The sequence below is a fragment of the Porcisia hertigi genome, chromosome 28 (genome assembly GCF_017918235.1).
Source record: "Porcisia hertigi strain C119 chromosome 28, whole genome shotgun sequence".
Classification (NCBI taxonomy): Eukaryota; Euglenozoa; class Kinetoplastea; order Trypanosomatida; family Trypanosomatidae; genus Porcisia; species Porcisia hertigi.
Genome location: NC_090587.1, coordinates 262,139 through 289,767, shown reverse-complemented (window position 1 = coordinate 289,767; position 27,629 = coordinate 262,139). Strand labels below are relative to the sequence as shown.

The window sequence follows — 27,629 nt, the reverse complement described above, 5'->3', positions numbered from 1 at the left end:
TCCCCTCTCCCCCCCTCATCTCCCCCTCCCCCTACCCCTCCCCTCCCCCTCCTTCACGCGCACAACGGCGAGACTTTTTCCCCTGCTGTGTTTCGACCCCCCCCACACACACATACGCCAGCACCCACACCATCTTTGATGAAGGACTCCTCCTTTCTCACCATTCATTCCCCTTACACACACAGAGAGAGACATACAGACATAGAGAGAGAGAGAGAGAGAGGGGAGACTCTTTCGATCGCAAAACTGTAGAAGATGACGACGGAGGTCGGCCCCGATGACAACGTCGTGAATAATTTCATTATCACCCCGGCATCCCCGAAGTCGGAGTGGTCTATACATGACTTCGAGCTGCTGCACAAATTAGGAGGAGGCAACTACGGTGATGTGTACCTGGCCAGTGTACGCAAAAGTAACTACGTTGTGGCGATCAAAAAGCTTTCAATCAAAAAGTTGGCTGAGTTCGATATTGCGAATCAGCTGCGGCGTGAGATTGAGATCGCCTTCAACACGCGCCACAAGTATCTCCTGCGCACCTATGCCTACTTTTTCGACGAGCATGATATTTACCTCATACTGGAGCCCTGCAGCAATGGTATGCTTTACAGCGAACTGAATCGTGTGAAGCTTTTTCCGCCGCCGACGGCAGCCCGCTATGTGGCGCAGCTGGCCGAGGCACTTCTCTATCTTCATCAGCACCACATTCTTCACCGCGACATCAAGCCGGAGAACATTCTACTAGACCATAACCAGAACATAAAGCTTGCTGATTTTGGCTGGTCTGTGCATGATCCGCTCAATAGGCGAAAAACCTCCTGCGGCACCCCAGAATATTTCCCACCCGAGATTGTGAGCCGGCAGATGTATGACATGAGCGCGGACCTGTGGTGCCTGGGCATCTTCTGCTTTGAGCTGCTTGTCGGTCACACTCCGTTTGTGAGCAAGGAAAATGATCAAATATACAAAAAGATCCACGCGATGCAATACACCATCCCCGACAGCGTTCCAGCAGAGGCGAAAGACTTGATCTCAAGTCTCCTCATCCGTGAGGGGTCGAAGCGGCTGGCGCTGCATCGCGTACTAAATCATCCCTTTTTGCTCAAGTATTATTACGTGCCAAACGGCATAACGCCACCGACGGGGAAGCGCCCGCGTAGTTGATGAGGCGATCGAAACGGAGACACGGGGCAGGTGAATACAGATATATATATATATATATATATTGGAGGGAGGCAGGGAGGGGGGTGGTGGGGGTAGCTGCACTGTAAGAAGGAACAGGGAGGAAATCACGGTGCTTTTTTTTTTCGAACGCCTGACACGGTCAAATTGCCTCCTTCCCCCAAAAAAAAATTTCCCGATTGTACCGTCAACCCCTCAGTACAACTGCATTTCTTCGCCCAGCACGGATGATTATCCTCTTTTTCTTTTGCCTTCTTGGAGGGTCTCCCCTCCTTCACGCTGCCTACATCATCTCATCTTCCTAGACTCTTTCATTCATATTTCATTTCTCTTTTGATGTTAGATGTTTCCCATTGTTAGCCTCTATCCCCATGTCATGTTTTTTTTTTCCTGCCGTCGGTTCGTTGGCGTGTAGAGGGGAAGAGAGGGGGGGGGGCGGGGTCCTCTCTATCCTTGTCTGTCTGCTTGTATCATCATTATGATGGCATTCAAGCGTACAACAAACAAACAGAGAGGGTTGGGTCTTGCTGTGTTCATTTTGCTGTTCTCAGTTGTGTACCCCCTCATCCGATTGTTATTGTGTACATATATGTGTCTGGTGAGGCACGACGGCAACGTCTTTTTCTTTCTCCCTTTTTTTTGTCTCGCTCTTTTCTTCTTCTAGTGCTTTTGATAGAACAACAATTGAAGATGCAGATTGGAGCCCACCGTTCTGAATGCAAAGTGGAACGGGCTCCCGGGATTACAGGAAGGAGGAGGTAGAGAAGCCTACACTAGTATTTCAGACGGTTTCGGACCTCTTTTGAAAGCTCTCATTCCAGGTCATGGGCACATCCCCCCCCTCCTCCCTCCTCCCTCCTCCTGCGCCCCGCCTGTCCTCTTTCGCCAGAGTTGGGAGGGGGTGGGGAGGGGATGTGCCCATCACCTGAATTGAGAGCTTCTCGGTTTGCCGAATCAAAAGTGCGTGCGATGGTCCTCAGCACAACGAGCACCTCTCCTGATGCTGCTGCTGCTGCTATTTTTATGTTGTTGTTTCCAAAGAATGCGCTTTCTGCGTTGCATTTTTGTACCCCCCCTTTTCTCTCGTCACTTTTTTTTTTGCCTCTGGTAAACGGCACTGTTATCCCCTGTTCTCATTACGCAACGCACTCTCTCACACACTCGAACGCTTACACACACTCTCTCACACACTCTCACACTTACACACACTCTCTCACACACACATGAATGACTGAGAATAATTGGTGTGATCAGTCTAATTGCTACAATTTACAACATACGTTTACTCGATTTTTTTTCCACACACACACACACAAAAACGTGCAGGGGAGGGGGGCTGTAAAATCAGGAAGGGAAATCTACCACCACACATACTCCTGTCCATCGATACAGTGTGCCCTTCGACATCTTTGTGGAATAGCCAGGATTGAAGACATAGAGAGGCTGTGAACTTAGAGGAGTGCGTGTGGCCTTTCTTTTTTTTTTTTGCGTTTCACAGACTCCCCCCTTTTCCCGAAACACATAATTTTGTTATCTTCCGGGCGGGCGGAGGGAAAGGAGGAGGAGTTTTGCAAAAGGCGCTATACTGGGAGACCGACTCACCTCGCTTTTCCTCTCTCCCGGCTCGAGGCCCCCCCCCTCCTCTCTCTAGTTTATCACGACCGCATATATATTTTTTGGGAGATTGCGAATGCAGTACACCGGCAATGCCCTCACACCAGCGGAGGCAGAAATCAGCATCCGCCAGCTGCGCCCCTTCTCTATGGAGGAAATCGGTACATCTTCCTGGAAGGATCAGCGCGAGGCAATGGAGCGGCTGAACATGTGCACGCACAGTAATGCCATGAACAAAACAGACGACTTTGTGAAGTCGTTCCTGTTGGAACACGACAAACTTAGTGACGTCCTGCATGAGCTGCTGTTGATGGAAGTGTGGCGGCAGCGCGTGCTGCCAGACCTTCTCAAGGTCATCTCAGAGAACCCGACGGCGACGTACATGTACTGCGCATATGAATGTGTCCTGGTGAACATGCTGGAGTGTGTTTGCTTTTATGAAGAGGTGGTTGTCGCTTTTGGGGATGACGTGCTGGAACTCATTGATTACTGCTGGCGGCAGGTGACCCGTCTGTTCTCCGAGACCATGATTAATGAGGTGCCCATCGGCGAGGGGAAGGAGTCCCCGCTTGAGTATCTGGAGAAACAGCTCCGGGAGCAGCGCATTCAGCGCGCAATGAGGTGTATTTCATTGCTGTGGTTTGTAACGGATCGACTAGACGCCCTCCCTTTGTCTGCCATGGATACCGTTCTACGTAAAAACGACATCCCCGCTGGGTTGGCAGAGGTGCTGCTTCGGCAGCCGTGGCTGCGCCGTTCAGCGGATACTGTGTACAAATTTCAAAATGGTAATTTTGCCAGCGCGCCAGGGAACGAGGCGCAGCGGGTTTGTGTCGCAGAGGCGCATGCGTGGTTCTGCCTCCACAAACTCCTCTGTGACGCCCAGTGTCGTCGGCAGTACACATACACGCAATACAAAAAGGCAACACTGCTGCGCCTTCGCTCTCTCTTGAATGAGACGCTCTTGGATCAGCTGCCGGCTTTGCAGGACGTGCAGCGCGCGCTGGAGGAGTTGTCCTTTCTGGAGCCGCCAACCGGAACCGAAGAAAAGTTTCGCAGTACTCTCATCATTGAGCAAATTCCTCGTCTATTGTCGGCCATTGACCACCCGAAGATGAACTGGGGAGCGCAGATGGAAAGAATGAAGCGCCTGCTTTCTGACCGAAGCGAGGCGGTTAGGGATGCCGTCCGCATGTCTCAAATCTTCGACCTGATGTTCGCTGATCAACGCTGAACCACCTGTGAATGAACGTGTGCGCGTGTCTGTGTGGGGTTTCGCAGTACAGAGAACTCACACAGCGAAGAAGAGTAATGTTGTTAAAGGGTCTTATCTTTCATTTTAGGGGGTGGGTGGCGGGGGAAAGGCGATGCAAACGTTGTTGTGGTTGTCTGTTGTTTATTTGAACGATGTATAGAAAGGAGGCATCCACACTTCTTTTTTTTTAAATATTGGGTAGCGAAAGGAAAATGCGGACCCCTGTGTTCTACGGATGCTCACGGAGGGCGATTTTGCATCTTGCTGATTGTCGTTGGACGCCTCTTACTATTACTCGCGTAGCTGCCAGCCTCCGTGATACATGTTACTGGCACCCATCCCCTCACACACCGGAGCAAGATATCTCCACCTGTGTAGCGGTCGGCAGTTTTTGCTCTTCAAATGCGTCACTCCTGTTTATTCCTCACTCACTTCTCTGTCTTGTTCACCTCCCCCCCCCCCCCTGGTGGGTCACACCGCTTCCACGCTTCTCCGGATAATGCCATACACTACAACACGCACGCGTATTTTTAGCCTGCAGGGCTGTACCTGCACACGCACACACACACTCTCGAAAAAGAAAAATACGAACATTTAAGTAGGTCCGCCCCCCTCGGGCCACAAGTAGCCCGTCTTACCCCCCCTCCCCCTCCCCCTCCCTCCCCATCACCTTCACCCCTTTTTTTCTCCTCTCTCTCTCTTATCACAGACACACGCTCACGCTGACACTTACAGACGAAAAGTGGTGCGAGCAGGCCCAGGCGCCACCGCACCCGTTTTTTTTTTTGTTGTTGTTGAGGGCTGTTGCGACCGCTTTCTCTTTCTCTTTCTCTCTCTCTCTCTCTCTCGCTGCGCGATCATTTCTCGGAGTGTTCGGGGGAGGAATAAATATAAAAAAAAGGGGGGGTGGGGGCACGAACACGTGTGTGTGTATGTTAAAAAAAGGTGCGTTTTTACGTAATTGCCTGTTTTTTTTTATCCCCCCTTCCCCTTGCCTTGTTTCACTGGGCGCGTGTTGCCGAGGGCGCGTGATTCCGTGACAAGGATCCAAGGGACAACCGGTGTCACAGTCTTGTTCCACTTCCCAAGAGTCTACAGTGCTACTTTATATGTTTGCTTCTAGTGGCTGGGTTTTGGTTCTTTCTTGTGTGCTTTCTTCTTTCTTCACCTGTCTCTAGTGCTCCTTATTTTTTTCCCCCGGGCGCGCTGAGTGGAGCACTTGTCTTGCCTTTATCTGTTTCCTTTTCGCCTTCTTTTGTACACCTCTCCTCCCCCCCCTCCCCATCCCCACTCCCGCCTTCCCCCTCTTTCCTCTCATCGCATCCTGTGCCGAATTCTTCTTTTGGACTGGGTTCCCCCGTTTCCCCCCGCCCCGTCCTCATTTCGAGCCTGTAAGTGTGAGAGTTCACATGTGCCGCTGCGTGAATTGTATGTATCCGTACTTCTCCTTTTTTGTCTTTTTTGTCTCTTTTTTTTCATTTCTTTCGACATCCATCCCGCCTTCCAGGTATAGGGGCTTTTCCCTCTGCCTCTACTCTGTGACCCCTCTCCCCCCCCCCCTCCTCCCCCCTTGTGCCGTGGCGGCAAAGCAGTGAGGTCGATTGCACCAACTCACCGTGCTGGAACACGTTTTTTTTGTTTGGGGGGGTTCGAGCCGCGGTCGCCTCGTGTATCCGTGTCAGTGTGAGTGTGTGATTGATTGTGACTGTGTGTCCTTGCACCGGTCTTCTGTAATCGCTGTTGGACGCGTTGCCCTTATTTGCGCCTGGTTCTGTTATCCCGGCTTTGTATCTCTCTTTTCGTGCACACACCGATAATCGCCGCCTTTTTCTCCCCCCCACCATCACACTGTGTGGACTTTTTTGCTGCTGCTGTGGCTCTTATTGGTGTTTTCCCATTTTTTCCACTTTCTCGCGAAGGACTGTTGCGCTGGTGCTCTTGTCGTCGCCCAAGGTTGGTGGGTGTGTACGTGCCCTGGGTGGTGTCTCTGTTTACTTACCCCGCCTTTTACCCCCTCTTCGCTTTCTGGCTACACACGCACGCACGCACACTCACAGACACCCACACACAAAGAGAGAGACACTTATTGTCATACATATATATACATATATATATATATGTATATATATGTATGTATATCTATATATTTTTTAAAATATCTGCAATATATATATACACACACACAGAGATACTTCAAGTACCCCACCATATCATTCCAGACACACAAGAACAACAGCGGAAACACAGAAGAAACAAGAAAGCATAGTACACGATAGAAAACGGGTAAAAGTGTCTTCGACAGCGGAACACAAACCTCTCTGCATCCCTTGTTTTTTTTTGTGTGTGTGTGTGTGTGTGTGTCTGTGCGTTTTTGTGTCTGTATTGGTGTGCTTGATTTTTTTACTTTCCGTTCAGTTTGCCCTTTTTTACGCAGTGCCACAAAAAAAATTCAAAAGATCGACAACAAAAAGAACGCATAGAGAACTTTTTTCCTTCTTTTCCACTGTGCTTTGTCTAGTCGCTGTCTTGAATGCTTTCTTGCTCTTTTTTTTTGTTTCTCTCCACACTTCATTCATGGTCCTTTGGTTTTTGTTTTTGAAAATTTTGCTGTCCGCCAGCCTTTCTGTTTTTGAATTTTTCTCTCCCTCCCCCTCTCTTCTTTTATCTCTGAGTCGCTCTTTTCTGCAAGTTTGTGTCTCTGTCTCTCTGGGGGGGGGTCTACCCGTTTTTCGGTTTTTATTCATCTCTCCTCTCTCTCATTCGTGTGCTTCGTTTCTCTCGCTGTTGTTGGTTTCGTGTTGTTTTTTTTTTCTGGTTTCACGATTCTTTTTTTATTATTCCTTGTCTGCGTGTGTCTTTTGTAGCTTTGTGTGTGCGTGTTGGTGGGCTACTTCCCCTTATCCCGCTTCTCCTCGGTCTTGACAAATAAGTCCAGGGAGAAATTCTTCACATTACACACACACACACACACACACGCACACGCACACAGGGACCAAAATATAGAGGGAATTCCGTTTCACAAACAACAATTGGACACCACGAAGGTTATTCTCTATCTTTCCTTCGCTTTCACTTGTATTTTTGTTTGTATTATTTCGCTGCAACTCCAGTCTCTCTTTTTCCCCCTCTCCTCCCCCCTCTTCCTTTCATTGGATACGTTTTTTGTACATTTTGTGTGTGTGTGTGTGTGTGTGTTTCTACTTCCCCCTTCTTCCTGCTCTTCACCTCGACTGCCTTCTCTCATCGACAATTGTTTTTTTTTTTGGTCGAGCAGTTTTTATTGGTATTAAATCCCCCGAGGAAAACGGGTGTTTGTGCGTATTTTTTTTTCACATTTACGCCCCTTCTGTTGATTTTGCTCTCCCCCACCAACCACCACCACCACCACCTCATCTCCCCCCTGTTCTGTTTTCTTCCTCTCAAAAGTATATCGGTGGGTGTTGTGGTGGTGGTGTTGTGGTGGTGGTGGTGGTGTGGTTCAAGTTCTGTTTTCCTTTGCATGAATAGGAGACAGGGGGGATTCTCACTTCTTCTGCTTTCACTCTTTCTTTAACGTTCTCCTCCCCTTTTTCCTGGACCCCTTCTTTGCTCCCCTTGCCACTCCTTTTCCCAGTCTCTGGCTTACCTCTGCTTGCCCTTTTCATCATCGACCCTCCAGCCCCCTCCTCCTCCCTGATCACCTGCTCCTCCTCCTCACTGACTTTTTTTTTCTCCTCTTTCAAAACAAAAAGTGTATATATATATATATACCCCCCCCGCTCTCTAAGTAACGTACACATTGATGTAAAAGTACCGATCCTCGCGCGTGCGCGTTTGCATACCTGAGTACCCCCCTGTTTGTAACCCATCTTTTGTTGTGAATTCTCGTTCTTTTCTTCTGTTATTACCCCTCCCTTTTTTTGTGTGTGTGCTTTCTAGTGTGTGGTGGGAAGGCGGGTGGGTCTTTTTTTATTGGGGCCATATCACTAGCGCGGGTGTGTTGTTCAACTATCTTTTGCCTTGCTACGCTCTATCCTCCTTCCAGTTGGCGTGTACATATTGGAGCCGCAACTCCAAAGGAGGGCAGCTGTATCTCTGTCCATTAGACCCTTCCTGTGGGTGGCCGTGACTTTCTTTTTTTTGAGGGGGGGGCGCGGTAAACGGGGATTTTGAGGAAGATCATCTCTGCATGAAAGAGTGAGTGGGGAGAGCGTCCCGTCAACCCCCCCCCAAAAAAAAAAAGCTGTGTCTGGAGATTTTTTTCGAACTAAAGTTCAAGGGAGCGGCAAATTCGGGGAAAAACAATAACGACAAAACACAGATGCTCACGGATGTCACTAGTGCTGTGGAGGAGGATCAACTCATGTCTCTCCTCCCCGAGGATGACGGCGATGCCCCCGATATGCCGTTTTTCGCGGCGAGCAACCTAGAGGACCGCCCGATTGCCCCCGCAGCGGAAGACTATCCTCTCGGGTGTGAAGTGGAGCTGCGCGATGTCGAGTTTGCGAAGATCGCGCAGGAGAGTTGTCACTGGGAGCCCATCATGGAAGCCGTCTTCGCGGTCCCGCGGCGCAGGGTAAGAGTTGACAGACACACAGGAGATTACACCTTTGTGCTGTGCAACGATATCGATGGTTTTGAATGCGTCGGTTGCACACTCTACCGCGCATGTTTGAGTGAACCGAAAGTGAAGGCGACGAGGTACTACTCGAGTATTGGAAGCGGCATATCCGGCCTGGAGTTGAAGGATCACGACGGTGATCTTCTCGGAAAGTCGGTGAATCCCAGCGCCGCCATGACCACCTCCGCTGAGGTGGCGAACAGGACGGCGATTGGAGCAAAAGCTGCAGCAGTGGCATCGGGCGGAAACACCGCCGCGGTAACCTCTCTGAAATCTGTTCGTAGCCTCACCAATGTGTCAAGTGTCTCGGACGAAGCCCGCCGGCGAACTTTTATGGCGTACATGAGGAAAGGCACGGCGGAGATCGCCAAGCGCAACTGCGAGGCGGCGTTGCGTTGCTACAATCGGGCACTCCAGGAGATGCCAGAGGAAGAGGCACGAGTGCGCAGCAGTCGTTCTGTCGCTTATTTGCTGGCAGGTCAAAAGGAACATGCCCTGGAAGACGCGAATCGTGTGGTGCATCTCATTCCTCGGGAGAGCGTGGGGTACATAAGAACAGGCAACGCGCTTCGTAGCATGAAGAAATTTGTTGATGCCCAGAAAATGTACGCGTTGGCCCTCAAATACGACAGCTCCAGCACAGTGGTGCATAACCTGCTCGAGGGCAACTCTGTTGCGATGCTGTACGAGGGCCGCACAAAACGCTACAGGAAGATGAGAATTGTCTTTGACGACACGATGAGACGGGCTGTTGCAGTGGCATCACAAGACATCGATGCGAACGATGTTGTGATGAAAGAGGCCTCCAGCTGCGTCTTTCCGGCCGCGAATGGGGCTCACTATGGTGGCAGCGGGCGACAGCGCTGTCCGATGTGCTGCCACTGCGGTCGCCCGTTTGTCGATGAGGCGCAGGTGACGGAACACATTCCAGGCTTGACAAAGCACCTCCTCCACTCCTTCCGCGTTGTGGTTGAACCTGTCCCGTGCGATAGTGGCTGCAATGTGTCTTACTGTGATGAAAGCTGTAAATCCAAGGCGTGGGTTGAGCATCACTGGGTGGAGTGCACTCAACGAGGGCGATGGCGTGATGGGGTGCCGATGGTGCACCGCCTGCTAGATCAGTACGTCACGAGCTCCTCCGTCTCCGCACCCGGGGGCGAGGGCCCGAGTGGTACATCTTTTACGCCACGGCGAGTGGCAGACGACATGAGTCCTAGCACCACTGCGGCGTGTGTTCGCATAGCGATGCGGATGATGTCGCGTACGGTGAGCAGCGTGCTTCCTGCGCACGAGGCTGTTCAGCAATACCGTTGGCTGCCCACGGCTGACGTTGTGCAAAATCAGCAGGAGGAGGTAAAGGAGTTGCTGATGTCGTGCTACTCTACTCTTTCCCGGGGGTTTTCATCTGAAGACAGTGACCAGTTCACCTTTGAGGTATTCCAGGAGTACTACACGAAAGCGAAGTCGAACTCGATAATGATCTGCTGCTCTATTTGGCCAAAGCTGGTGCAGCGCGTGAGTAGCCATTTTGACTTGGCGAGCACAGAAGACAGGCCAGCAGGGCTTCAAAGCAGCGAAGTCCCTCTGCACTCATGTCTGCAACAAATAATGAGCGCTCCGCGACAAGGTGTTCCAGGAACCTACAACATCTGCATCTCCTTATTCGAGCTGACTTCTTTGATGGTATCGAACAACCGCACGCGATCGGAGATGATGTGGCCCAACGTAACAGTGCGCACGTTTGCAGAATCGGCGGCACACCTTCGCTTGCGGACACTGCGACCCATCGCAAAGGAAGAACCACTGTGCGCCGCTTGGCCTGCGGACGCCATTGAGTGAAAGCGAGGCCTATAGGGACCGCTACTCTTCTGGTTTTCTTTGTATCGCTCGACACACGCAGGCCTGCGCACCTCAATTCTGATTCCTTCCTCCCCCACCCACGCACACGCACACGTATGTATGCACAGCGTAGACAGCAGGTCGCGTCTTCCCCTCCCCCCCGGGCAGATGCTGCATATTCGACCTCCTCCTCCTCAACATCCTCTACGAGCGGGCACCCCCTTCTTTTTCTGCCTCGTCCTCTCTTTTTTTTGTTGGGCTTTTCCATGGCTTTTCTCCCCCTTTTGTCCTTCTCTTTTCTATTTTCTTGCTGGGCCTCTTTTTTTTTTCGCGGTGGCTCCGTGGATCCGTTCTTCTGCGATGTTGACGCTCTGTCACACTCCGGTTTAATGAGATTCGTTGTTTGGTTACACTCCCCCCTCTTTCCCGATGGATTTCTCTCTGTATGTGTGTCGTTCTGTGGGCAGTCCTCATCACCTCATTGTGTGGAATGGCATCTCGCGTTGTACGCTGTGCACGTTGTGTGTGTGTGTGTATTTACCTCGGCCGTCGATACTGTGCTGTATCGTTTTTTTGTTGGTTTTTGTGCTCCTTTTTTTTTTTGAATATCAATGTGTCTTTTCGCCTCTGTGATTTCATCGTTGTGCGTTATGTTTTTTTTTCTCGGTTTGTGTTTGTCCTTCCGCTTCTTGTTTCTCATTCATCAAAACTCCCTTCCCTGTCAGCGTTGGGCTGCTCATAGCCCCTCTCTTTTTCCCCCACCAACCAACCAACCAAGATAAAAAAAACCAAAATAATCATTCATCTACCTATATATATATATATATATGCACGTATGTTTATATGTATATATGTATTTATACACCCACCTTGGTGCATGTGTGTGGTTGCATGTACGTACGCACTTATATGTGCAATTGTTTTGTTGTTTGTCCCCCCCTTCCCCCTCCCCCCTTTGAGCTGTACTGCAATCCTCGGTGCCCTCATTTTATTTCACTCTCCAAGAGGGACTCACATCTGTCATTTTCCAGGGGATAAGGCCTCGTATGGAAGAACATCCCCACCCCCCACCTTCTCTTATCCATTGTGTGCACGATGCAGCGACTATAGAGAATAAGACATTCCGTGATGTGGATGACAAAGATAATGGCTTTCATCCACTTTCTTTGTGTGTGGGGAGGGGAGGGGGCGGGGGGCACACACGCACACACACACACACACACACATACAGGCAGCAGCAAAGACAGGTGGAGTCTCACAGAGGGAAAACGGAAGAACAAGTTTGGCCTCCCCTCCTCCTGCAGGAAACAAGAAACGTCGCAGGGGCGGGGGTGTCCATGATCAGCGAGGGACGGTATCCCGTGGACGAGTGTGTTTCAAGGTTGAATGCATCGGCGGTCGGAGTGCCAGACGGATATTGAGGAAGAGGCGTTGACGGGTGCAACTCGTGTCCGAGAGTGCTCCGCAGTTATTCATCTCGTCACCACACAGACGCATGTGCACATTCAGGGGTTTTGGAGGACAGAAATATGTACATAGTGGAACACACTCGCGCACATTATATATATATATATATAATTGTATTATCCTACAGGAGAAAGTGGGCCACTTTTATCGGTGGCAGATGGTGTGGCTTGCTTCAGCAGCGCGAGCGAATGCTGGTGGCCGACGACGTGGTCGGGATGCATGAGGGGGAGGGGGCGCTCAATTATCAGGTGAAAAGGAGTTCTTGGAAGCAATATCCAAAAGTGGGGGAAGCGGAGGTGGGTGCCGCCATGCTCAGTCGGGATGCGCTCTTGTTCTCTACAAATTGCGTTGCTTCGACACTCCCCTTCCTTCTCCTCCCCCCTCTTGTCATTCCCTCTTTGTTGTTGTTTGAGGACTCTTCTTGTTTCATCTCTTTTTACTGTGTGTGTCTGCCATAGTGCTGCTGATGCTCCTGCCACGGCGGCGGCTTTTTGCGCCTTGTATAATATTAGTTTTGTTTCCTCAATTGTTTGTTGTCGTTCTTCCAAGGGAGAACGGTTCCCCTCTGTCAAGACTCACAGCAAACCACCCCAATATAGGCCTACATATATATATATATATATATGTATGTATATATATTTTATTATTATTATACCCGCCAATGTTTTCCGACTTACTTCGTCTGTGTGTGCGTGTGTGTGCGTGTTTCTTCCTCACCTGGCGCCGCCCTATCGGGTGTACTTTTGCTTGTGTCCGTGTTGGTGGTTGGCGAGCCGGTCGGCGTTTTGCGTATGCCTCTTCCTCTCTGCTTCGTGCACCACCCACCAACCTCCCTTCTCCCCCTCCTTTTCAGTATCCGCTTTCATTCTCCGGTACGGGTTTCTCTGAGTCTTTTTTTTTTCCACAGTCCCCCCCTCCCCCCCCCTTCATCCCCTCAGTCAAACTCGATGGAGGTGAAGGTGTGAACATTAGTACAGATGGTCATGTGCAAGTCCTGGGTTTTCACGGCCTACGGCTGTTTTTGGTGTGCTCGGAGTGGCTGTTACACCCCACGTATGGAGTCACATCCCTCCCCCACCCCCCCCCTCCGGCCTTCTCTCCTCTGAGATGCGATTCTGAACAGCTGTGCACCCACCCTTTAAACAGGAAAAAAAAAGACCTGGCTATTGGTTCTACGTGTTGCGGCTCTTTCAATATCCACTGCGCAGACTTTCTTCTGTCCCCCAGAGAGTGTGCGTGTGTCTTCCCCCTCTGTTTTTGTGGCTCTTTTTCGTGTGTCACCTTTGTGTGTGTTTACCCCTGTCGTGGGTAGGGGTTAGGCTGAAGGAGTCTACGTTTGAATCTGCTTTTTCCACTACGTATGTTTTTTTTTTTCATGGCGCGCTGCAAACGCACACCAACGGGGTTGCTTCAGGCCTCCCTCCCCCTCCCAAAACACACTCCTCCATGTCTCCTCTAAATGCCTGTCCTTCACTCCCTCATAGCTTGTCTCATTTTGTAGCAACCAGTATCGGCTTTGTGTTGGCGGGTATAACCTTCAAGACGCTACGTGGTAAAGGGACTGGAGAGCTTTTTCTAGACAAAGAGGAGGTGCAGAGAAGAGAAAAAGTAGAAAAATGTGAGTGCGGCTTCAGCTATCATCCCCTTCTTTGGCAAAAGACAGATGAGAGAGGATACAACCAACCCCCATCACTCTTTTTTTTTTCGTCTCAGCATGCTGGCATTCCCTTCTTTTGGGACACACGCATACGAATTTATCATACAAAAAAAAAGCGGAGCGGCGCGTATACTTGATCTCGTGGCTAAGGTGGACTGGCTCAGAGGAATGCATGGTCATTGTGTTGAGTTTGTGAGGCGGGGGGGGGCACCCTCTGAGGTCTTTTTTTTTTTTGACATGCCGTGTCCCTTCCGTTTTTTTTTTGTGGTTGTTTTCTCACCCTTTAACCCCCCACCCCCACCCCAGCCCCAACCCCAACCGATAACAGGATACCAAATCGTGTCTCCTTTCCGGCCCCCTCTCTGTCTCTCTCTGTGTTTTATGCCTCTCGCGTTTTGGCCTCGGCGTTCCCCTCTCCATTTTTCTGTAATTGTCTGTGTGATTCTCTTTTTTTTTGTGTGTGTGTTTTCATCTACGACTGCGCTACTCATTTTGCCCCTGCTTTCGTGTCGCGAGCACGTTTGTGGATGCCACACTCGGCTCCGGCAATTTTATAATGTATACACAAAGATCACTGGGGTAACGAGAGGTCAGAGCGCATGTTACCGCTTGCCGCGACGCCAACGTCGGCGGGGCTCGTGCTACACTTCACCTTGTTTTCGTTTAAACCACCACGCTTTACTATCCATTTTCTCCGTTCATCTTTCCCTTCTCGCCGTGCTAGCACGTGTGCAAGTCTGTGCTTCATGTAATTGACTATTATCCTCTCCTCCCCAGTTTTCCTATCCCCAACATGACATCCACCACCACCACCACCACCTCCTCCGTCTTTCTTGCATGTAAAAAGGGGGAGAGCTCTTCTCCGCTCTACGTTGTTCATCTTCTTTACCTTTACCTTTACCCTCCCCCCCTCCCCCCAATCTCTACCCTCACTTCTGTTTCGCACTCCCCTCCCCATTTTCTTCTAACCATCTTATTTTTGGAACTCTTGTTTGCTTTTTGGGGTTTCCATATATATATATATTATTGAAGGCGGGCGGGCGGGGAGGGGGTCATTTAGATGTTTCTGTGTGTGTGTGTGTGTGACAAGGCAGCCAGTGGGAGCAGAAGAACTGAAGTCCGAACCACACAGACACACTCATGTCGACTACCTGAGCTTTTATATTATCCGCATTTTGCGTATTGTTCTCCCCGCCACTCTTTTTTTTTTCTGGCTGTGTCCGTGTCTGTCTGTCTATGCGTGTGTGCGCCTCTCTCTGTTTCTGTAGATTTCCTTTGTTTCTCATTGATGAGCGACCAAGAGGTAACCAAAAAACGAAAATATATATATATATATATATATGTATATGTGATACAGCAAGGAAACCAAGCATTGTGTGCGTGTGAACGAATCCGCACGGTGGCGGCTGCGGCGGCGGCAGGGCGGGGGGAGGGGGTAGGATGTGTAAGAGGGCGCAATAAAGAGATGAGAGTAATCCTACACAGACTACCCCATTTCAACGCGCCTTATTACTCTCGTCTCTTTTTTTTCTACGAGTTCTGGCGCCCAAGGGTGTGCTACACACAGAAAAGATGATGGATGTACATCCAGCGCGTCACCTCGGGCACTACTACCGGCACGGAAACGAGGAAGTAGGCATGTGTATCATCCTCCATACACCCCCTTCCCCTCTCCCTCCCTCGAATGAGTTAAGCACAGAGGCTGATCACACCCTCTCATGTATGAGCTCTAGTTTGTTTTACTCACCGTCACCGTATCTGCTTCGCACCGTTTCTCATCTTCCTCTACTCGTACGTGCTCATCGCACTTCTTTGATACCTTCCCCCCCCCCCCCTACACACGCACACGCACACTCACACACAACCCCCACTCCCCCACACATTCTTTCTGCATCTCCGACACCTGCTTGAAATTTATGAGCGCCACACTGGTTTTTTTTGCTCCTCTTCAGGTTTCTTCTGATTGTTTGCGGCTTTCGAACGGACTCCCCCTTCTACCCCCGCCTTCCGCTTCCATACCGAGCTGTTGTTCCCCCTTCCCGGGGGTGGGGGAAGCGGGGGTACACCGATGCGTCTTCTCGTCGCTCTCCTCTACGTTCACCCTCCTCGCACACACTGACGTTTTGTGTGGACGCTGACAGGAGTGGAGCAAGGTTATGTACACTTCAAGAAAGTCGTACAGAACGGTTTAGACGCAAACATACACGCATGAATACATCACATTAGAAGAAGGTGAGAAGATTCTCTACAAAGCTGCTTCACACAAAAGTGAGTGTTTGGATCAACAACACGAAAAAAAATCCAAGAAAAGCAAAAGAGAACATTGGCGGTCGGCCGGTGACGGGAGACATACAAGTACCATGTGTGACGGAGACTCTTCGAAGTGTGTGTGTGTGTGTGTGTGCTCTCCTCTTGGACCCCCCCCCCCTCCCCCACTCCACAGCCCTGTGCATTGTCACACTGCGCTCTTGTCTTTTCATGTGCTGAGCGCGCAGCCCAGGCGCATCATAGATCTGTCATTTGGATCTGTCACGCGTTCGCCTAACGATGGATTAAAGTGTGCGCCCCTTTTTTTTATTTCCGGGCGCCCCTCCCCCCCACCCCCTCTCCCCCCTTTCTTTCTCTCCTGTTCATCTCTTATCTCACTAGGATACTTTTTCCCCCCGCGGATTCTCTCTCTTTTTTTTTTCTCAAAATGACCAACACGATTGATGGAGCTGCACCGACTTTGCCAACGAGGGCTTCTTCCAAACCCCATACTCTTCATTCGAACTCATCTACAGTAGTAACCCATGTTGTGAACGCCACCACAAGGATCATAAACACGACGGTGCAATACGCGTCCAGGCGACCTGTTTCCAGGGCACAGCTCGGTGAAGGTGTTTTCCTGCGAGACAACCTCACAAACATGAAGCCGACCACCGAACCAGGGCTCGTGGATAACGTCAACAAAATGACAACTGCATCATTTTCAGAGAGGGTGTCGCAGTTGTCGCTGGTCCACCTGTTTGCGTGGTTTTTACTTTTCGCCACTGTGACAATGACGACAGTTGTCCTACTGAACTGGTGCCTGCGTGGCCTGCAGGTGACCACAGAAGATATTGACGACGACGATGAGGAGATGAGTAATAAAGCGGCCGTACCGGCCACAGATTCTTCTCAAGGCACTCACTCAGGACCCCTGGGCAGCTCCTTATCGTCGTCGAGCCGCTTGGTGACCTCCCGCGGCAACCTCGCTCGACAGCAGTTTTTGGAATCTCGGAAGACGAGCAGCGCCGCGAAGAATTACGGTAGTACGGGCTCAACTTCTTCGGCCAAGTAGCGTGTGTGTGCGTGTCTCATACAGGTGAGGGTCAATTTGGTGTGTTGGCTGGCGGGGAAGCGGGGGGGGGGGGGTGGGGGGGCTGAGCTATGTGTAGAAGACTCCCTCCCTCTTTGCGTATCTGTGGAGGTGAAGTAGCCCCGCTTGTTGCCTGATTCTGCCGCAACCTGGTGTTGTTGACTTTGGTTGTTGTTTTGTTGTTGCATGTTCTTCAGCTCTCCTCGCAGCGATGTTTTTTTTTCATCTTGTTTTTTCCCCTTCCACTTTTTCGATATAGCGCCCTCTACCGGGAGCCGGTCGACTTCCCTCGTGGTTGGATAGTGTAGATGACGTTCTCTCCCAGTGTACGTCGGTGTGTTGAGAAAGGGGGAAAAATTAAAAGGCCTCGGGTAGGAGAAGCAAACGAGAGCTGGGCGCCCGAGATGTATCATTGCAGGGTTTCTTGGTAGAGAGAAACCACGCTTGTGAACTGTGATCCACCCGGTTGTAACCTCCGCGAGACAGCTACTGTTTTTTTTTTCTGCTTCTGCTGTGGCTTCTGTCCATCTTGCTGGGCACAATAGCAGGTGCACGTTGGTTCAGGTCCGGCGTGACAGCAACCAGCTACCACTCTGACAGGGATGCAGAGCAGCGGAGCCGGCAACAGGATCAGCGGCGGCGAAGGATGAACCAGGTGTTAGGGTAAGGAATGGAAGAATGGCGAGCGCGAATGTGGGTGGGACCGCAAAGCTCCAGGAAAAGACCCCTCGCCCTCCCCCCCTCCCCCCTTCCTCTTCCCCACTTCCCCTCTTCCCCGAGGAGTGGTGGTGGACGCGGGGGGGGGGTGCACAGTTTCTGCTTGCCTTGATGGTTTTTAATTCCTGTTCATGCGGCTCTTTTTCTTTTTTTTCGAGTCTGTTGAGTCGTGGATGAGAGGAAAAGTTTATGTGATCGGTGAAAAGGGGAATGGGGGGAGGTGAGGTGGGGGGCGGCACTTGGACCAAAAATGCGCATAATTCTTCGGCAGGGCTCACGAAAAGAATACAACGGGGCTGGTCGCGCGAGGGAATGGCGCGACGCAGTTCACGCCAATGATCCGTGTCTGCTGCTGCTATTTGTCCAAGGCCTTGCGTCCGCATCTGGGGGTACGGGCTTCTGTCCACCATTTCCACGTCCGTGCAGTCTCTCAGCAGTTGGTGCGCACATGAGTGCATCCTTCATCTGCTTCTGTCGTGCGCCTTGGGTTTATCACTTGTCCGGCTCCCCCCCCACCCCCACCCACCCCCCCCCCCCCCGTTCGTGTACGGGTGCTTTCCGGAATGGCCACCCGTGTGTGTGTGTGTGTGTGGGGGGGGGGGGGGTACAAGGCCAGGTCTCCGTCGCTCTCACTCTCCTTGCGGTTGTCGTTTGTATGGCGGTGACGCTTCTCTCTCTCTCTCCAGGTATTGTCTCTGGCCGTGATGAATTACTCCAAAACTGCCGCTGCTGCTCCTGCTGCTGTTTGCAACGTAATTGTCCTGCTGTCCCCCTTTTTTCTATGTTCTACACTTGCGCAGCCAGGACAACGTCGTGGAACGCACGTTGCGCGGAGCTTCTCTACTGAAGAAAAAGGGAAGGGTGAAAAACAGCTCCCTGTACACACACGCCACACACGCCACACACATATAGAAGCGAGTGCGTGGGGGTGGGTGGTCAAAAGCGATGAAAGGATAGAGACCCACACACTTCCATCCCTATCGTTGACTTTCTTCCCGCCTCACCATGACGACTGTTCCTCTCCGTGTCACCTTACCCATCGTGCAGGTGTTACTTCTCGTGGGCATCGCTGTTGTTGCCTTTGGACTAGACGAGCAGCACTCATACCACGAGGGAAACTATGGCATATCTGGTCTGCCGCGCAGGACATTCGATGAATCGGCGGCCAGCTGGAGCTACACCAACCTGAGCGATTGGCCCGAGTTGTGCTTGAAAGGGAGTAGGCAGAGTCCAATATCGTTTGAAAACGTAAACCCTGATGAGGTGATGACCAATGACTCGTTGCAGCGGCTGCAGTTCTCCCCCGAGTGTGTGTTTCCACGCGAGAAGACGCAGATGCGCATCATAAACGAAGGTGTAGTGAACACTGTCACATTTGAAACACAGGGGCGCTTGCTGGAGGACATGAGCCCCTGTACGCTGCGGGACCCACTGAACAGGTCTCAATTCTACCACTTCACGGGGCTGAACTTCCATGTCACGTCGGAGCACCACCTTCGCACGTTGCGCCCGGATGCCGAGATGCAAATGTTCTTCACAACAGATGATTCGCCAGAGCAGAAACGCAGGCTCCTTGTTGTAGCAGTGATGCTAAAAGGAACGTCCGAGATCAACAGCACATCAGCGCGCGCGCTGCGACACATCCTTGTGGACGGATCGCTTCCAAAGCCCCGCGCCATGACGACTTGTTTCTTGACAGAGGACCTCCCCATCCGCTCGCTCATTCCGGCGCGCCAGAGCTACCTGCTTTACGATGGCTCCCAGACGAGTCCGCCTTGCACCGAGAATGTTCGCTGGGTGGTTATGACGTCACCGATTCTCCTATCACGCGTGGCGCTGGGCAGACTGCGAGACGCGATGGATGAGCTGATGCCGAACGAGTTTGCGCGCTTCGGCAACGCTCGCCCCCCGCAGGCCCTCAACAGTCGTCTGATTTATCGCTTCGATGACACATCCGTCCCCGCCGGCGGCAACAGGAAGGAGGGCTACCTTGGTGATGCATGGAGCCGCAAAAACAAAAGCCTGGCGACACTTTCTCGGGGATCGAAAGACGTCGACGCGGAGACAGCGCTGTTCAGAGTCGAAGACCCAATCGATGACGACAGCAGCGATCCGATTGCTCAACCCCTCGGGCCTGTTTTCTCGGGGAATGGTACCGAGAACTCTACTCTGTCGCCCGTCACTCTTGCCGCAGGTTGCAGTGACGGATCCTCAGGCCAACCAGCAGAGAACTCAACCACCAAAGAGGAAGCTTGGTCATCTCCGCCACATGAGAACGGGCGTAGCCAGGGTAAGAATGTTCTCGGCAACAGTACTCACGATGAAACCCTCAATGCGATCACCAACTCAACGACCGTGCCACAAGTAAAGGACCCGGCCTCTGCCTCGTCTAGTGCGTCTTTCCCTTCCCACGAGTCTTCTAATCAGGAGTCATCTCATCACCGCACCCCACACTCGTCGACGCTGACCACGTCCACTACGACCACGACTACAAAGAAACCGTTGGATACCCCTCCCAAGAAGGGTCACGACAGCCGCGCGCACAAAAATACATCCACCACTGTGAAGCAGGATGCGAACTCCTTCGAGTCAAGAGCAGTGCGTACGTGGGTCTATGTAAAGTCCCTCAGCGTCGGCGCCTTTCATTACTCCTCAGCCTACGCCAAGGCACATCCGGGACGGGCAGGGCTCGTCTTGGTACTCTTCACCGCACTCATTTTTCTTATCTGCACGTGCTGCCGCGGGTGGAGGCGGCCGTTGTATGTGGTGGGGATCGACCCGGCAGAGCTCCAGCCTCTCAAGCCCGCCAACCGTTTCAAATTGTACGGTGGCACGGGTACGGCGGCAGTGCGGCCGGCCGATGTTACCGTAGACGCTAAAAGCCAAAGGGGCGCTGCGGTGTTTTAATGTCCCATATTGCGGTCAGGATCGTGGAGATTCACTGAGGTGTTTACGGTTGCTTTGGGGGCGGCGGGGCAGGACCACGCAAGAAACGAGTGATCACACAAGAATAGATTCTATTGTTGCCGCAGGTGGTTTCAAAAAAAAAGCACGATGACTGTTTTGTTCTCTATTTATTGAGCAGATTATTGTTGCCGTGGCCGCTCGGAATAGCATCATCTGTTCTCCTCCGTGTTTGCTCCTCTCATGTCTATGCATGAGACACGGTGACATGATGTGGCAAGTGACGTGCATCAGTGATCTGGTGAAGAGAGCCAGGACACAAGTGGATGTCAAAAGGGTGTGTGTGTGTGGGTGCGTTGATGTATGTGTCCCTGCGTACGTTATATTTCTGTTTTTTTTTGCCTTTCGAGGCGAATCACCTTAGTGTGGCGTTGTTACAGAGCCTTCTGCGTGTGTGTGTGTGTGTGTGTGTGTGTGTGTCTGTAGGCATCTGCGTGTGAGGATAAGTGCATGAGTTGCAGAGGAAAAGAAAATCGTACGTGGATATCCCCCCCCCCCCTCCCTCCCGCCTGCCCGCCGAACACGCGAAAAAAAGAAGGATGAACAGACGCACTAACCCCAGCCCCCTCGTGCATCTCCTATCAAGAACAAACAGGAGCACATTATATAAAATATGTAGACATATGTGGGTATGCATTGCACACATAGTCGCGCACACAGACACGTCGTCCTCTTATTATTATTGCTTGTTTTTCTTTGTCCTGTCGCATCTTTGTATGTATTGATTGACGCGCGACATTTTTTCCTGTTGTGGTTGTTTATCCTGGGTGGCCCCCTCCCCCCCTTCCCCTCTCCCTGGGGGTGGGGGAAGGAGCGAGTGCTCTCCAGTGATGGACCTGCGACTCGTTGGGGTATGTTTCTGTGTGTGTTTTCCCTCATTTTTTCAATACACGCGGTATGTTCGCGTGTGAATGAAGAAGTCAAAGTCTTACTTCTTCCTTGACTCACGCCCCCCCCCCCCCAATCCCACAAGGACGAGTGCTCGAGATCAGGAATCAAAAACATTGAGGAAGGCGTCGCAGCGAGGCGGAGGTGAAAGAAAAAATGGAGGACATGGTGAAAGGGTTATCAGCAGCGACAGCAAGGGGTCGTCGGTCATATTTGTACGCGATCAACTCTCGATGGAGGTGTCTTGGTCAATGGGCCGGCTCTTGTACAAGTTCTTGTGCTGGAAAAAACAGATAAAAATACAGACTCCCCCCCTGTCACACACACACCAGAGAACATGGCAGCTCGCTTTTCCGGCAAAAGACGACTACTTTTGCAGTTTCGTACTCTCTTGAACCCGAGAACTCTCTGGCTGACGGCATCATTAGCTTAACTCGGTCTCATGATGCGTACATGCCTGTCCCTGTGCGTGTATCGGTGATTTGGCAAAAAAAAATTCCCAGGAGTGGGGGGGGGCACGTGTGCGGGTTCCACACCGGCGGCCGTGTCTCTCTCTCTCTTGCACTATCATAGGCACACGATCGCCGGTGATTTTTTTTTTACTTTTTGTGTCCTGTAATAGAGAAGAGATGCGCGCTCTTTCCCATTTTCTCTCACCACCTTCTTCTTCGTGTACGTGCTCACTGATTGAATCCCCCCACCAACCTTGCCTCGCCTTCACCCCCTGTTTTCTTTTGTGCAGCAACAGTAGTGTCATCTCATCTATTTGTTTCGCGAGATCCCCTGCGTCCCATACATTTTGTATAAGCACAGGAAAGGGCACGATCTTCGCTGCTTTGCTTTCTACAGCAGTCCTGAGCCTTAATCGAGGCGGTTCTCTGCCCTCTTCCCAACCCCCACGCCTCCACCTCTGTCTCTCCCCCCTCCCCCCGCTTCCCATACACCAATCGCTGACGGGAGAACAACGATGCAGAGCTGCTTTGCCGCATGTTCGCAGGTGATCTGCGTAGCAGAAGATACCGCAGTCGCATTCTATTCAACGAAATCGCTGCACAAGTACCGCGTGGAGCGACTGAACGGATCCCGTGTGTGTGGCATTCATGTGCAGACTCTTTCTAGTACCAAGGCGGTCCTGCATGTTATCGACGCCGAGGCAACATGGTTTGAGTTTTCAATCGAGGGTGGTGTGCCATCCCTAGTGCGCACAAGACCCATTCGGCTTCCACCGGCTCCATCCACAACCTCGACCTCAACAACGGAGCATAGGGAGGCCTCGGAGGCGAGGCAGCGAGGCTCCATTAGCAGGACGTCGAATAGCGAGGCAGTGACATCCTCCTCAGTCGTTGTGGCTGCCGGGTTTCATATGCAGCGAGATCAGCTGTTTGCCGTGCTCCTAACGAAATCTGGTTTATATGAAGCTCCGTTAAACCCCCTTTCCTCCGCGGCGGCGCCGAGCGTACCGTCGGCGGCGGCGGTGGTGGTGCACATTTTCGACGATGTCGTGTCGCATGGGTATCTTTCCGTAGGGCAATTCACTGGTCTGATTGTCGTAGCCGTCCAGCATGCACGGGAGTTTCTATTCTCCCTCTTCGCAGATCGATTGTCTGCCCATCAGCCACATGGTCCAGCTTGTCTGCCTTTCCGAGCGCGCGCCGTTAACGTAGAGATCCAGAGTATTGCCTGCAGCCCAACCACTACGTCGGTCGCCGTGGGCGGTCGCCGTGGTGAGCTGCTCATTTACGTGGAGGTCCAGGAGGCACATTGTTTTTCAGACCATTGGCATCACACGCCGCTGACAGCGCTTGCCTTCGCACTAGACAGCAGCGCGGTGTACACTGGGGGCCGAGAGGAGGTGCTTCTCATCTGGGAGCTGGCGTCCTACACGCACAAGAGAGTCAAGGTGCAGCTTGGTGCGCTCCAGGGGATTACCCCATTCAGTACAACAGGGACACAGTTATTGCTGTCGTGCGGCACGTCAACGCTTGCCGTGGCAGATTTGTTACAGATGCGTGTGACAGCGTCCGCGGAGGGCATCGAGTGGGCTGCGGAGGATGTGTGCACTGGGCTTATTGTGGAGGAGTGGGGTGGGAGTCCGGCAGTGATCTTGACGGGGCTGCCGAATGTGTTGCGTGTCTGCGACCCGTACACGCAACAGTCTCTCTACTCACTGCACATCTCTTCGCAGATGGAAACGGTGCCAAACCCGCCTCGACACGGCATTCAGTTTGTTGGTGTGCTCAATGAGAGTCACACACTCGTGACGTACGAATCCTTCTCAACGGCTTTGCCCCCACTCCTGCGCTTCTGGGAGTACAACGCGCCACGCAAGCAGCACGTGCAAATGCAAACCGTGTACTCCCCGCATCGCTCCGCCGTGCTGGCTCTTCAAGTGGACAAACAACGCGGACGAGTGTTCACGTTGAGCTGCGAGGCCATGAAGTGCTGGGCGAAAACTGCGTTCGCTGTGCAGGACACGTACAGCGCCCCTGCTGGGGGCTGGCACAACCACTCGACGATGGCTACTCCTTCTCAACAAGTGCAATCCATGGCTCTTTCAGCCGACGGATCGATTTGTTGTATTGCCGACGACTGCTTGCACTTGTACGCGGTGCAGAGCTGCAAGCCTGGGGAGCGGTGGCCGCTGTTCCGCATTTTGCCGCAGTACACAGAGACGCAGCCGCTGCACCATATTGTCGTGTCCGCAGACTGCCGCCACCTTGCGGCGGCCGGACAACAACAAATCTTCTTCTGGAAACTGGACGAGTGTGCAGAGGAGCCGACGGCGTTCAGTGCGGGTGAACTGCGCATCACTGCCTTGTGCGCTTTAACAGATACAACGGTATTGGCCGCTCTCGACGACACATCGCTTGTGGAACTTTATTCAGGAAGCTCCAGCGCGAATGGTGGTCCGAAGATGGGCGAAGTGGTTCGTCGCGTCGTGAACGCTTCTCGTTTTCCTCTGCGCCACATTGCCCCGCTTCACGCAAACGGTCTACGTGTGGCAGCTGTGGATGCTGTTACCGGATTCAAAGTTTTGCAGCTTCCGCCGACCGAAGCCGCGACCAATACGCAGTCCTCGACGTACGAGTGGACAGGCACCACCGATGACACAGCTGGGGCGGGTGCCGTTGCGGGGAGCGACAACTCCGCTCATCTTCAGCTCCAGGCGTTCTTTAAAGACGCATACCCGACTCAAGGATCGCAGGGGGCAATGATAATAGCAAATGAGGAAGGCACCATAGCAAGAGCACAGAAGATGGCACAAGCGGATCGATGGCTGGCTGAGGTGCTCGGCGAACCTGCCTACACGGTGCCGCCGATGTGCTCAATCCTCTCCACGTACCTGCAGCGATAGCTGTAGTGACGAACTGAGAGAGAGAGGTGGGGGGGAAAAAAAAGAAGAGGCCACTGGCTGTTCCCGCAGGCTCTAGCTGTCGCTGCTAGAATGTGCGTGTGCAAGTGTGGGGCCGTTGTTATCACCTGCGGGCTGCCTTTGGCTTGACGTTTAACGTAACCTAGTGTTTGTGTTTTCTCATTTGACCGTGTTTATATGGAGGAGGAGGGGGGAGGGGGAGGGAAGGGGGGGGGGGAGGGGGCTGCTTGATTGGAGCCACTGAGTAAGGTGATGCTCTTTGGTGCAGGTTAAGAGGATGTGCATTTTATGGGGAGGTGGGAGCGGCGATATGATCAAGTGATCTCGAAGGAAGGCGTATGTGGGGACTGAACTAATTGTAGATGAGCACGTCGAATCTTATTTCTTTTTTGTTTGAGAGGTGGTTGTGTGTGTGTGTGTGTGTGTGTGTAGGCCATCTGCACATCGCAAGATAATGAGTGATGATGCCTCTCGCGCTTTTTGTCTGGTCTTTTCTCATACTTTCAAAGTCGTCCCCCCCCCCTTCTCCCCCTCCCCTTCTTACACATCACGTATTATACCCCCCACTCCCTCCCCTCTCTCACTCTCCAGACAATTTTAAGAAATAATTAAAACAGATAAGTCGCCGACACGGAAAAGGATTTTCAGCGCTGCTAATTTCTGATCCCTGTCCCTCACTTCTCTCTCTCCCTCCCCCCTCCTCCTCACTCTCTACTCGACCCCCCCGCGCAAAGCTAGCTCGTATTTTTATCCAAAGAATTTAAGTAAAAAAGATACACAATTACGGTCTCGACAACCTCTCGCGCCTTGCATCCTTTGTGGGTGCAGCCCTTTATTCCCCTCCTCCCCCTCCACCCTCCCCCTCCCCCCGTTGAAGTATTAACGAGGCACTTGTCGCCGCTTGATTACCTCGACGTCGTCGTTTCTCTCGTTAATACTCCAGCGGGGGACGGTGGAGGGGGGGGGGGGGGGGAAGAGGAAGTCTGCTCATTGTTGAGCAGAAACGTCGCCGGTGTGCGTGTGGGTGAGGGGGGGGGGCAGGGAGGAATCCTCTTGGGTAAGATGTGCTCCGTCTTCACTACCCTCCCTCCCTCCACCCGTCCCTCTATGGTGAATATAGACGGGTCTGCGCCTTCGGGACATCTCCGCTGATGATCAATCAGTCTGCGTTTTATTCCCTTCCCCCTTCCCTCTCCCAACCTCGTTCTCTCCTTCCGCACTACGGTATTGTGGTCGCTCTCTGTTAGCTCTGTGTGTGTGAGCGTGCGTGCGCGCCTCTGTGTGTTATTGGAGGCTGGTCCAAAGACAGGCGAGGCGGGTAGCCTCGAGTTTGGTTTTTCCCTACTTGCCGGCAAAATACCCCAGCGAGGCAACACGCAGAAAAAGTGGCGCTGGTGATTCACTCAACCAGGTCATTCTCGCTTTTTTCCTCCTCCTCTTCCTTCTTCCCATCCTCCCCTCCTCCCCCCCCTTTTTCGTGCTCGCCGCTGGGTGTGGCACAGAAACGCCGGACTTGTAGCTTTGGCAGCGATATCTTAGCCCCCCACACAGGCCAGTACTGCGCGTGTATACTCAAGTCTTCATCTGCTCCGCGTGTCGGTTCCTATCTCATGGATCTCAATCAGTTCCTACGCAACACCAAGACCGCAGGCGAAGATGATAAGTCCCGCCTCCGAGCACTGCTGTCGGGCCACCAGCGTTTTGCAGATGCCACCGAACTTCCGTCTCCCGTGTCTTCCAGCAGTCTTCATAGGGGTAACAAATTCACCCGTCGTAGCGGCGCCGCGGAGGGGTTGAACATTCAAGCAGTGCAGGACGCCCTCGCACAGGAGCGTGGTGACATCTCTGCCCAGGCGCAGGAACAGCGCGCGCAGGCTGGCCTCTTGTCGGAGCAAGCAGCAGCACGCATGGCGCACCAGGTGTTGGAGTACGTGGTGCAGGTAGAGCTGGGTGGGCGGCACAACGCAGCCAAGGGCGGAATCGCACCGTTTGTTCCGCCTGCTGCGCAACTGGCCGCAGAAAAGGCTATGTCGACCCCAGCAGCAGGGTATGTAATCCATCACATACTACCAGCCTCCCTCGACCCGACCCCACGCACCCTTGAGTCTCTGGTGAGCGTCACAGAAAAAGAACGTGTGTCCGATGGAGTACGGGCACTTCGTGGCACTCTGCACGTGTGCGACACGGAGCGGGACTTGGTCGGAGGCGTGCGAGCCGGTATGGCACCTCACCTTCGCGCCCATGTGTTGGAGGTGCTGGAAAAGGGCCTCCGCGGCCAGGCATGGCTGCGCGACGACGCTGCCGTAGCCACGCAGATCTCCGCGCTTGGCAGGTCGACAACGCCCGAGAAGAAGCCTTCCAGCGTTCTGCTCTTTAGTAGTTTGTGCGGTACGCCTGTGGCCCAGAGTGAGGTAGCCGTCAAAACGTGTGGTGCCTCATCAGCTCTTGAAGATGCGTCAAAACAACAAACGGGCAGCTTTTCACTCGAGGCTTTCCTTGGCGCTGAGGACAGCGCCTCTTCGTCAACAGAGGTGGGGGAGCCATGACTTTTTCTCTGCTGAGATCTCCAGCCGAGAAATGAGTGGGTGCGCATGTGTCCACCTGTGCGCGCGCGCGAAGAAATTCTTCAAGAACAATTGTTGAAGTATATCCTCACCAGATCCCTCTCCATTTTTCCCTGTCATTGACCATTTTTCTTTCTGGGAAGGGGGAGGTGGAGGTTGTGTGTTTTTTTTT

The 27,629-nt window shown here is 52.4% G+C and overlaps 7 protein-coding genes across 7 annotated transcripts; all 7 read left to right on the top strand.

The window, feature by feature from the left end:
• Positions 1-255: 255 nt before the first annotated feature.
• On the top strand, positions 256-1,161 carry JKF63_03469 (uncharacterized protein; the record flags this gene model as incomplete). The annotated part of the gene is made up of 1 exon (XM_067899472.1): positions 256-1,161. One exon carries the CDS (start codon positions 256-258, stop codon positions 1,159-1,161), a length of 906 nt encoding a protein of 301 aa, XP_067755711.1.
• Positions 1,162-2,869: 1,708 nt separating this feature from the next.
• On the top strand, positions 2,870-4,027 carry JKF63_03468 (uncharacterized protein; the record flags this gene model as incomplete). The annotated part of the gene is made up of 1 exon (XM_067899471.1): positions 2,870-4,027. One exon carries the CDS (start codon positions 2,870-2,872, stop codon positions 4,025-4,027), a length of 1,158 nt encoding a protein of 385 aa, XP_067755710.1.
• A 4,321-nt stretch (positions 4,028-8,348) lies between these two features.
• Positions 8,349-10,487, top strand: JKF63_03467 (uncharacterized protein; the record flags this gene model as incomplete). The annotated part of the gene is made up of 1 exon (XM_067899470.1): positions 8,349-10,487. One exon carries the CDS (start codon positions 8,349-8,351, stop codon positions 10,485-10,487), a length of 2,139 nt encoding a protein of 712 aa, XP_067755709.1.
• A 6,032-nt stretch (positions 10,488-16,519) lies between these two features.
• On the top strand, positions 16,520-16,933 carry JKF63_03466 (uncharacterized protein; the record flags this gene model as incomplete). The annotated part of the gene is made up of 1 exon (XM_067899469.1): positions 16,520-16,933. The coding sequence occupies one exon, from the start codon at positions 16,520-16,522 to the stop codon at positions 16,931-16,933; it is 414 nt and encodes a 137-aa protein (XP_067755708.1).
• A 1,740-nt stretch (positions 16,934-18,673) lies between these two features.
• Positions 18,674-20,575, top strand: JKF63_03465 (uncharacterized protein; the record flags this gene model as incomplete). Its single annotated transcript, XM_067899468.1, has 1 exon — positions 18,674-20,575. One exon carries the CDS (start codon positions 18,674-18,676, stop codon positions 20,573-20,575), a length of 1,902 nt encoding a protein of 633 aa, XP_067755707.1.
• Positions 20,576-22,487: 1,912 nt separating this feature from the next.
• JKF63_03464 (uncharacterized protein) lies at positions 22,488-24,875 on the top strand (the record flags this gene model as incomplete). The annotated part of the gene is made up of 1 exon (XM_067899467.1): positions 22,488-24,875. One exon carries the CDS (start codon positions 22,488-22,490, stop codon positions 24,873-24,875), a length of 2,388 nt encoding a protein of 795 aa, XP_067755706.1.
• Positions 24,876-26,503: 1,628 nt separating this feature from the next.
• On the top strand, positions 26,504-27,439 carry JKF63_03463 (uncharacterized protein; the record flags this gene model as incomplete). The annotated part of the gene is made up of 1 exon (XM_067899466.1): positions 26,504-27,439. One exon carries the CDS (start codon positions 26,504-26,506, stop codon positions 27,437-27,439), a length of 936 nt encoding a protein of 311 aa, XP_067755705.1.
• Between the last annotated feature and the right edge of the window lie 190 nt (positions 27,440-27,629).